General features: G+C 40.2%; 1 protein-coding gene across 1 annotated transcript; it reads right to left on the minus strand.

The window, feature by feature from the left end:
• Positions 1-282: 282 nt before the first annotated feature.
• LOC133243846 (heat shock transcription factor, Y-linked-like) lies at positions 283-1951 on the minus strand. The gene is given in 3 exon segments (XM_061410574.1): positions 283-983; positions 986-1013; positions 1439-1951. Coding segments are annotated over 3 exon segments (1242 nt in total).
• Between the last annotated feature and the right edge of the window lie 9997 nt (positions 1952-11948).

Below are 11948 nucleotides of genomic sequence, written 5' to 3' on the forward strand. Positions count from 1 at the left end.
GCAGGGATGATTTCAGGAATCACTTTACATCCATTACCTCTTTTCCCTTGGCTCTCATTTTCTTACATACAAATATTAGATCAGGTGTCATTTACCTAGGATGCATAAGGAATGTTTTCTTGAACTGATGAGTTTAGAAAACCGTGCAGTAAAATAGCCAACCATTGAACTAAAGCCTCATTTTGTTTGAAAATAGAAAATGAAACTATGAAGATGAACATGTAAATTTATTGTTTAAATACAAGAATTGTAGGTAGTTGTTGACACCTCCCAACATAAAGTTCAATCTTCTTTAGGTTCCATAATATGACACGTATTTGATAGGTCAGTTTTAATTAGGATGGTTTTCATATAATGATGATTGTTGACGAGTTTACTTGAAAGAAATGAGGCAGATGTATAAGCGATTGTTGGCACTGAGAACCATGAGTTGCCTCTCTCTTGCAGGTTAGGAAAAGGACTCTCATGGCCTGACATATCACTACGCCTGACTGGAAATTTAGAAGGTTCCACCATGAGTCCGGAATAACTGCTCTGTAATGGAGATACAATGTGGTTCTGAGAAGTAGATGTAGTTGTAGTAGCAAAGTCCTCAACGTGTCCATTTACTTGAGTGTGGCTGCAATGTGAGTGCCAATTAAAAATGCTCAACTTTTTTAAAACAGCAGATTGATCTACCACAATCTGGTCTGTTTGTCTAACTGATAATGCTGATGGGTTAGATAAGTTACATGGAGATAGAGCACTTGTATTAGTGACTATCTGGCTGGTATGAGGCTTTTGTATGAAAGGCACACTTAAACTTGTGGAGCCTGAAAATGCACTCTCTCCACTAGTTTCTGGAAGAAATTCAGAGTTACAATCATCTTTGTTGACACTTGCTTCAATATGCTTCTTGTTATCTTGAACTAATGAAGATATTGGAGACACATTGTTAATCCCAACTCTTCTTTGCATTCTTACTAAAAGTCTGGGATGACCTTTTTGAAATTTGGATTATAGTAGGTCTGTAACTAAAACCAAAGGATTACATTATTTAGTTTCTTTATAAACCAAAGTAAAACTGACAACTAAAGCTGTTATAAAAATATATTCCTTTAATGAAACCAATTAAATAGCATCAAATAAAACACCTCCACTAATAGTTTTAACAGGTAACATGTTAGAAAGAATATGTTCCTCAACTAAAAATGTTGTATATATACAATAAATACCACTTTAAGTAGCTTCAGGACTTGTATCTGGTTTCAAGTTGCTAGGAAAGTTTGTTAAACATCCAATATTTTAACCTCCAGCTATTCTCAACTTCAAAAAATATTTTTTTTCAACGATTTGTTACCTCAAGTTAAAATTCCGTTTTAGCTACATCTGTGAACATGCTTTCTAGGTCACATGATGTAATCTTACGTATTGCCAGTAAGCAAAGATGTTGGAATACCTTACTCAAAAGAGAGATGTTGTTTTCTTCTTCCAGAAAGACAGGTAGTGAAGCAGATCTTTGAAAAGTTTGTCGCTTTTTACTAAATCCATAAAGGTTAAGCTGTCGAATTAAACTTTTCATACTCTTGGTTTCAAATATTCTGAAAGGTGCCTTTCTTTCCAAGACTTCTTTCTTAAAGAGTTCTTCACTGATCACTATACATGTGCCTCTCTCATCCCACCAAATAGATTCAAAGTGATCACTTTCAACTATATTCCAAAGTTTGTGTGGAAATGTAAGTGAAAGAAAATCATTCACCTCATCTGTTTCAGAGACGGAATATATGTAGCATGGCCTTTTTATCACAAGATCCTCAAACAAAGCCTGAAAAACATATTCTTCAGTCATAGATCTCAAAACCGAATCCCCAGTAAGTGTATAATCATACAAAGAATGTCTAAGGTAGGTTTCTGAACCAGTTGATTCATCCTTAGGAGGCCCGTCTTGAATTTCTGAATAAATATGTGCCATCTCAGAGAATCTTTCTCCAGATACCCTTCTCATTTGTCTGATTTTACACACTGCAACTTCAACTGCTGCTTGGCTTGCCTACAGAGAGAAACTTTCTAGACCATCACAGAGGTCCTCAAAGTAAAAACAAAACAAAACAAAACTGTGACATCACAAAGTCACTGGTCTCAGAGCAATTGAAGGGTAATGTTCAACTAGTGTTTACTTAAACATTAAAGTTGATTAAAGCATCAACTTTAAATACAGACTCCTTACAGGAATAGTAACCAAAATCATGAAGCATGCAAAATCTCATTTCTAAAGAATTTTTACACAGAAAAATCACACCAATAAATCTATTTGGTTTCTGAAATAAAAGTGACTTATCACCCTTCTATACACAGATTCTTAATATTCAGTACTGTTACCCAAGCAAACTTGGTCTACTGGCTTCTGTGCAATAAAATCTATCAACCGTCTGGCTTCAACTACTCTATGGTCTACGTACATAACTTTCAGCATGGTTGGGGCTTTAGCATCTCTAAAATTGTTCACAGGATATTGCTCAGGATGTTAACGATGGCCTTTGAGGAGGAACTAAAGACCCTTGAATTTGCTTAATGGCTAAATCATTATTATTCTCTATCGTTTGAATATTTTCCTTAGTTTCTGTCTTTTCTAGCTTCTCTGATTAAAATTACTTTTGAACATGAGGAGGTCTACAATATCCTATCTCTCTCTCTCAGTTTTCATACTTTTCAACCTTAAGAAGGGACTGCTTAGAACATGAAAGGAAATAAAGTGTTGGACTTAGAGCTCGATCATAAATGTGACAGAAAATCTCAGTTGCAGGTTCGATTTCTTTTTCAGGTTTCCCAGCTCTTGGAGTGTTTGAGTCAGCAACAACTTTGGCTATTTCCTGTTGAGGTGGAGCTTGATGCTGGAAACAATTATGAAATCTAAACTTGGTATCAATATTTTCTGTTATGAAAACTTATCTCTCTATTTTATATATGATATTTGTATATATACATATTTCTATATCTGTCTATTTTTGTCATAAACTGGACAAACATTTGAAAATTGGTAGATCTTTATTAAAAGGAGAGAGGTGAGTGGTATAAAAGAGTCCTCATACTTTACATGCAGCCAAGAAAACATATTTTGAAGTATTTCCACTTACATATATTCAACAATGGAGTAGACTTTTTAATCATTCTACATTTGGATTTTAACATTTTCCATTTCTATCATACCTAACAGGAATTAAAAGCCATTGCACTTTTTTAAATATACACACTCATGCACACACAGGTGTATATATGTCAAAGTATAATTTTATGCAACTGTATGTAGGTGGCCAAACTCATTGCTAGCTCCCAAGGTCTTAAATGAACTGTTTTGGAAGCCCTACATTCGGTAATGACTTTCTGGTGGAATCATTCAGATCCTGTTGCTGAAAAGCTCTCCTTTAATCTAGCTCATCTTCCACTATTCTTTCTGTAATAAGAGGTAGGGCTCATACTTATGAGGACAACTTGAACCCATAAAATTGCAACTCTCCTTTACTTAGAGATATTGTTCAAAGAACGCTGTTGTTCTTCTCACATTGGACACAATTTTATTTTATTTATCTTTAATATAAATATATTTATTTTAATTGGAGTCTAATTGCTTTACAATATTGTATTGGTTTTGACATGCATCAACATAAATCTGCCACATGTGTACACGTGTGCCCCATCCTAAACCCCCTGCCACCTCCCTCCTCATACCATTGCTCCTGGTTATCCCAGTGCACCAGTCCCGAACATCCTGTATCATGCATTGAACTGGACTGGTGATTCATTTAAAATATGATATTATACATGTTTCAGTGCCATTCTACCAAAGCATCCCACCCTTGCCCTCTCCCACAGAGTCCAAAAGACTGTTCTATACATCTGTGTCTCTTTTGCTGTCTCGTATATATGGTTATCTTTACCATCTTTCTAAATTCCACATATATGCGTTAGTTTACTCTACTGGTGTTTTTCTTTCTGGCTAACTTCATTCTGTATAAATAGGCTTCAGTTTCATCCACCTCATTAGAATAGATTGAAATGTATTATTTTCAAAGGCTGAGTAATGCTCCATTGTTTATATGTACCACAGTTTTCTTATCCATTTTTCTGCTGATGGACATCTAGGTTGCTTCCATATCCTGGCTATTAGAAACAGTGCTGTGATGAACATTGCGGGTACACGTGTTTCTTTCAATTCTGGTTTCCTCAGTTTGTATGCCCAGCAGTGGGATTGCTGGGTCATACGGCAGTTCTATTTCCAGTTTTTTTTTTTGTTTTTTTTTTAAGGATCTCCACAGTGTTCTCCATAGTGGCTGTACTAGTTTGCATTCCCACTAACACTGTAAGTGGGTTTCCTTTTCTCCACACCCTCTCCAGCATTTATTGCTTGTAGACTTTTGGATCACAGACATTCTGTCTGGCATGAAATACTACCTCATTTTGGTTTTGATTTGCACTTCTCTGATAATGAGTGATGTTGAACATCTTTTCATGTGTTTGTAAGCTTCTGTATATATTATTTGGAGACATGTCTGTTTAGTCCTTTGGCACATTTTTTTTTTTTATAGGGTCGTTTATTTTCCTAGAATTGAGCTTCAGGAGCTGCTAGGTTTTTTGAGATTTGAGATTTTTGAGATTAATTCTTTGTCAGTTCAGTTCAGTTCAGTTTAGTCGCTCAGTCCTGTCCGACTCTTTGTGACCCCATGTATTGCAGCACTCCAGGCCTCCCTGTCCATCACCAACTCCCAGAGTTCAGTCAAACTCACATCCATTGAGTCAGTGATGCCATCCAGCCATCTCATCCTCTCTCGTCCCCTTCTCCTGACTACAATCCCTCCCAGCATCAGAGTCTTTTCCAATGAGTCAGCTCTTCACATGAGGTGGCCAAAGTATTGGAGTTTCAGCTTCAGCATCATTCCTTCCGAAGAAAGCCCAGGGCTGATCTTCAGAATGCACTGGTTGGATCTCCATGCAGTCCAAGGGACTCTCAACAGGCTTCTCCAACACCACAATTCAAAAGCATCAATTCTTTGGCACTCAGCTTTCTTCACAGTCCAACTCTCACATCCTTACATGACCACTGGGAAAACCATAGCCTTGAGTAGACGAAACTTTGTTGGCAAAGTAATGTCTCCGCTTTTCAATATGCTCTCTAGGTTGGTCATAAGCATCTTTTAATTTCCTGGCTGAAATCACCATCTGCAGTGATTTTGGGGCCCCCCAAAATAAAGTCTGACACTGTTTCTACTGTTTCCCCATATATTTCCCACTAAGTAATGGGACCAGATGTCATGATCTTCGTTTTCTGAATGTTGAGTTTTAAGCCAACTTTTTCACTCTCCTCTTTCACTTTCACCGAGAGGCTTTTTAGTTCCTCTTAACTTTCTGCCTTAAAGGTGGTGTCATCAGCATGTCTGTGGTTATTGATATTTCTCCCGACAATCTTGATTCCAGCTTGTTCTTCTTCCAGCCCAGCGTTTCTCATGATGTACTCTGCATATCAGTTAAACCATCAGGGTGACAATATACAGCCTTGACGTACTTCTTTTCCTATTTGGAACCACTCTCTTGTTCCATGTACAGTTCTAACTGTTGTTTCCTGGCCTGCATATAGGTTTCTCAAGAGGCAGGCCAGGTGGTCTGGTATTGCCATCTCTTTCAGAATTTTCCACAGTTTATTGTGATCCACACAGTCAAAGGCTTTGGCATAGTCAATAAAACAGAAATAGATGTTTTTCTGGAACTCTCTTGCTTTTTCAGTGATTCAGCAGATGTTGGACATTTGATCTCTGGTTCCTCTGCCTTTTCTAAAACCAGCCTGAACATCTGGAAGTTCACTGTTCTAGTATTGCTCTAGCCTGGCTTGGAGAATTTTGAGCATAACTTTACTAGTGTGTGAGATGAGTACAATTGCTTGGTGATTTGAGCATTCTTTGGCATTGCCTTTCTTTGGGATTGGAATGAAAACTGACCTTTTCCAGTCCTTTGGCCACTGCTGAGTTTTCCAAATGTGTTGGCATATTGAATGCAGCACTTTCACAGCATCATTAAAAGAGGACAAAAGCCCTAAGCATATATTTCTTTAAAGAATACATACAGATGGCTAATAAACACATGAAATATGCTTAACATCATTCATTATTAGAGAAATGAAAATTAAAATTGTAATGAGTAGTCATCTCACATTTTTCAGAGTGGCCATCACCAGAAATTCTACAAGCAAGAAATCCTGGAGAGGGTGTGGAGAAGTTAACCCTAATACACTGTTGCTGGTAACACAAACTGACATAACCTGTATGCAGAACAGTTTGGAGATTCCTTGAGAAACTTGGAGTAGGACTGTCATATGACCCAGCAACCCCACTTCTTGGCATATACTGTACTGTACTGTAAATCACTTCAGTCGTGTCCGACTCTGTGCCACCCCATTAACGGCAGCCCTCTAGGCTCCCCCATCCCTGGGATTCTCAAGGCAAGAACACTGGAGTGGGTTGCCATTTCCTTCCCCAATGCATAAAAGTGAAAAGTGAAAGCAAAGTCACTCAGTCGTGTCCAACTCTTAGCCACCCCATGGACTGCAGCCTACCAGGTGCCTCTGTCCATGGGATTTTCCAGGCAAGAGAATTGGAGTGGAGTGCCATTGTCTTCTCCATCTTGGCATATACCCAGAGGGAATTAGAATTGAAAGAGACCCGTGTAGCCCAATGTTTATTGCAATTCTCTTTACAATGGCTATGACATGGAAGTAATCTAGATACACATCAGCAGATGAATATACAAGGAAGTTGTGGTATATATACAAATGGAATATTACTCAGCTACAGAAAGGCATATATTTGTGTCACTTTTAATGAGGCAGTTCAACCTGCAGCCTGTTATTCAGAACGAAAAAAGCTAGAAAGAGAGAGGCAAATATTGTTTGTTAATGCATATAAATGGGATTTAGGAAAATAGTAACAATGATCCTACAAGGAGGTTAGTAAAGAAGATCCACATATAAAAACAGACTCTAGGCTCAATAGGAGAGTTCAGGGATGGGATGATTTGAGAAAATGGCATTGAAACAGGTGCATTACCATATATAAAAGAGATGACCAGTGCAAGTTCAATGCATGAAAGATGCACCCAACTCTTATGCTGTGGAAGAACCCAGAAACAAGGGAGGTTTGAGTTGTGTTCAGGACAGGGGAACACATGTTTCCATGTGGCTGATTCATATGGATGTATATGTCAAAAACCATCACAGTAATACATAGTAATTCTATTCCAATTAAAATAAATCATTTTTAAAAGAAATATGAATTAAAAAAAATGCGTTCAGAAATAGCAGGGACATGCTCCAGAATACAACCTCAACAGTTGTTTTATACCTACTCAAGAAAGTGGGCCTAGGAGGGGCAGACCATGTGTGCTGGTATAGAAGTTGAAAGTCAAAGAAGATAAGCTTGAGATTGCAACTATGTATTTGCAGCATGACCTCAGTATCATAGTCTAAGTAGTGGAAGATGCATGTGGCAGAATGCAAGCTTAGTAGATCGGCATGCCTACTCTGGAGCATAGACTCAGTAGGAGTTAAATGCATGCACTTGAGCATCCTTTCAGGAGTGATGGTACATGTGTTTCAGAGTGAAGATTAATAGGTGCAGCAAAAGTGCTCTAAAATGTTGGAAAATACTTGTAAGAAGGAAGGTTCAGAGTGGAAGCTCAGTATTTGTGGGACTAATGCTATAGACTTAGACTTAAATTGAAGAAAGTAGAGAAGACCACTAGATGATTCAGGTATGACCTAAATCAGATCCCTTATGATTATATAGTGGACGTGACAAAAGATTTAAGGGGTTAGATTTGATAGAGTGCCTGAAGAACTACAGATGGAGGTTCATGAAATTGTACAGGAGGCAGTGATCAAGACCATGCACAAGAAGAGAAATGCAAAAAGGAAATGGTTGTCTGAGGAGACCTTACAAATAGTTAAGAAAAGAAGAGAACCAAAAGGCAAAGGAGAAAAGGGAAGATATACCCATATAAATGCAGAGTACCAAATAATAGCAAGGAGAGATAAGAAAGCCTTCCTCGATGGTCAATGCAAATAAATAGAGGAAAACAATAGAATGGGAAAGACTAGCGATCTCTTCAAGAAAATTAGAGATACCAGGGGAACATTTCATGCAAAGATGGACTCAGTAAAGGGCAGAAATTGTATGGACCTAGCAGAAGCAAAAGATATTAAGAAGAGGTAGCAAGAATCTATACAGAAAAGATTGAAGAACTATACAGAAAAGATCTTCATGATCCAGATAATCATCATGATGTGATCACTCACCTAGAGCCAGACATCCTGGAACATGAAATCAAGTGGGCCTTGCTGCTGCTGCTACTAAGTCTCTTTAGTCATGTCCGGCTCTGTTCGACCCCATAGATGGCAGCCCACCAGGCTCCCCCATCCCTGGGATTCTCCAGGCAAGAACACTGGAGTGGGTTGCCATTTCCTTCTCCAATACATGAAAGTGAAAAGTTAAAGTGAAATTGCTCAGTCGTGTCTGACTCTTAGCGACCCCATAGACTGCAGCCTACCAGGCTTCTCCACCCATGTGATTTTCCAGGCAAGAGTACTGGAGTGGGGTGCTATTGCCTTCTCTGAAGTGGGCCTTAGGAAGCATCAATACAAACAAAGCTCGTGGAGATATGGAACCCCAGTTGAGCGATTTCAAATCCTAAAAGATAGTTCTGTGAAATTGCTGAATTCAATGTGCCAGCAAATTTGGAAAACTCAGCAGTGGCAACAAGACTGGAAAAGGTCAGTTGTTCCAGTATATGTATTTTAGAGCTTGTTCTCTGTAGTGGTGAAATGTGTCCCACAAACAGTTAGACAGGACTGAAGCAATCTAGTGCAAAATGTTGCAAGATTTTTTTTTTTTTTAACCTGTGGCAGCTTTTCTCCAGTGAGAATTAACTGTGAAGGTGGAGCAGGTGCTTGGCTTTCAAGGACCCTGGTGGTGCCAAGTGTACAGGGTTCAGGGACACAGAACTGACTAGACCACAGGAGTTATGACCCTATCAGAGTCTTTTTTTGAGCTTCTTGTAGCTGGCGATCAGAAGGCCTCTTTTGCCAGTCTTTCTCCCTAGTTCCACCCATTCAGGCACTTAGAAGGCTGCCTTGCCCTGGGATTTTTCTCTGTTGTTCAATGTGTCAGCACATAGACAGACCTCCCTGGCTGGGGTTCTACTCTGTAGATCAGTGCATCAGGCACTTAAAGGAGCACCCTGGGTGGTGTCCTGCTCTGTATTTCAGTGTGTTCAGCATTTGATGGGTCAGCCTCACTATTGTAGTAACTGCTGATGCTAGCATTTTGGGAGAGATAGCAATGGTGATTGCTCCACCCCATACATGTGACTCAGTGATATTGCCTTGCTTCCATGGCTGCCTGGCTTTCCTCCACAGGCGTATCCTACCACAGTCTCCTCCCTCACACCCCCTCTCTCCATCTCTCCACAGTAAACAGCAGCCCTCACCTGGAAGTCCCTCCAGAATCCCTAAACTCCAGCTCCCAGCCACTGTGCCTTTCAGGGGACACATGTCCTTGTCTGGGGTATGTACGACTGCAGCAAGGACTCTGATTCTCACTGCATCTAGGTTTCCACAGATCAGCTGTTTCACTCTCAGCTTTAAATATTTATTATATGATTCAGACAATTCCCCCAATGTGGGATTGGACCCCTGCTTCAGTTCCTTCATCCACTCAGGGCAGATCCAATCCTACTAACACTCCCCCCCCCCCCCCCCCGTTCTTTCATCCTACTGAGCTTTGCGTGGTCCTATATATTCTTTTCCACTGGTCAGGTACTCCTGTCTGCTTTCAGCTGATGTTCTTATTACTTGTCTGTGTCTGAAGGTGTATACCTGATGTATCCATAGAGAGACGTACTCCACATCCACCTACAGCTCCACCATCTTGTTCTCTCTTCTCACGATAGTTTTAGGGCATAGAATCCACAGTGGCAGTAGGTATGCTATAAAATGTGAGTTCAGACATACAACACCTGAGGGAAAGCTCAGTGATTTCAGCACAGCTGATCTAAAGCATGGATTTAGTGTTGGCCAGACACACACTTCAAATATTAAGAAAATTATTTATGGTGTGCCAATTCTAGAGCACAAGATCCATGGTTGCGTAACATTTGCTGTAGAATTCAAGTTCAGTTGTGGAAAGAGGTATGCTCCACAATGCAACTGAGCAGTTTTAGTCATCTTGTGGTAGAGTACATGCTCAGTAGTGGTAGGAACTGTGCTCTAGTGTTCATTTAGTAGTGGCTGGATACATATTGCCATTGCCATCGGGATAGCTTCAGACAGCCTGTTCTTAAGGCAAGCACACTAGTGGCAGAACGTGTGCTCCAGATTGCAAGCTAAGTAGTTTCAGTACTTCTATGCTAGAGTTCAGACACAGTAGTGATGTATGCAGGCTCCAAAGTGCCATCCTACTATTTGTGTCATGTCTGCTCTAGAGCACAGTCTTAGTAGTGGTGGGGAGAATCCTCAAAAGCACAATCTCAGGAGATGAAGAAGGAGTTCTCTAAAGCAAAGATTCAGTATTTGAAGCATGCCTGCTCTAGATCATGGGTCTGTATTAAGAGGGGTATGTCTCAAGTGTGTTTCACTGTTGAGATGCATGCTGAAGAGTTAAGTTCAGCAGATGAAGCATGCCTGCTCTACATGTGCTTCAGAGTGTTGTCTCAGGAGTTGCAGTACACTTGTTTAAGAGTGCAGACACAGTAATTGAGGGACATGTTCTCTTGAATGCTGGGTTTTTATTTTTGGATGCATATCCAGAGATCAAACTGAGAAAATGTGATACACCTGTTCTGCCACACAAGCTCAGTAGTGGGAAGATAAGTCCTCAACAGTGCAAGCACAAGGGTTGTGGCATATGTGTGTTATAACTCATGATCAATTGTAGCAGGAAATATGAAGTATACACCAGGTCTGTAGTTGTGGCAGATCATCCATAGGTCACAACTTGCACAGTCTAGAGTGCTGAATGACTAGCAGTATAATGGCTGGTATAAAATGCCACTGGAGTAATTGTTACACACACTTTCTAGAGCAATACCTCACGGAAGTGAGTTTAATGCTTCAAAATTCAAGGTCACTAGTGGTCACACAGTTGATCTAGAATGACAGTTCATTCGTGGGTAGGACATGTGTTTTACAATGCAGCCCCCATTTTCCTGGAATAGGTCCTCCAGAGTGCAACCTCAGTAGCTGGGACACCTATTCTAGAGTACAGGAAGAAGAGTGGGGGGGGAATATGCAACAGAGGGCAAGCCAAGTCTTTGGCAAATTTCAGCTGCAGAGTGTGGAATCACTAGTTTAAACACACAGGCCATGGAGCAAGATTAGTAGTAGTGGAACTCATGGTCTATAAGGCAGGCTCAGCAGTGATAAAACAATGTACCAGGGTGCAAAATCAGTAGCTGAAACATGAGTGTTTTGGGGCCTGGGTTTACAAGTGGCAAGACACATGCTTCAGAGTGCAAAATTAGTATTGGCCACACACATGCTCTAGGCCACATGCTCACTAGCTGTGCCATGTCTGCTTAGTGTAAGGACAAATGTGTAAGTGACAAGTGGGCTATAGTACTAGGATTTATATTGCTTGGATGCATGATTCAGTGTGCAGTTGCATAGTTCAGGCATTCTTACTCTACAGCATAGTCTCAGTAGTGTCAGAACATTGGCTCTTGAAGGCACACACAGTCATGATGGGAGATACGTTCCTGAGTAAACCGCAGTAGTGCAAAACCCATGATAAAATGTGTGCACTCTGTAGTCATGAGAGCTGTACTCCCAATTGCAAGTTCAGTTACTATGGAATGTGTGAAACTAGAGCATGTTCTCTGCAGAGCCCGGATGCCTGCACTTGAGCTCATGCTCAGTAGAGTGTACCATGTCC

The sequence above is a fragment of the Bos javanicus genome, chromosome Y, assembly GCF_032452875.1.
Source record: "Bos javanicus breed banteng chromosome Y, ARS-OSU_banteng_1.0, whole genome shotgun sequence".
Taxonomy (NCBI): domain Eukaryota; kingdom Metazoa; phylum Chordata; class Mammalia; order Artiodactyla; family Bovidae; genus Bos; species Bos javanicus.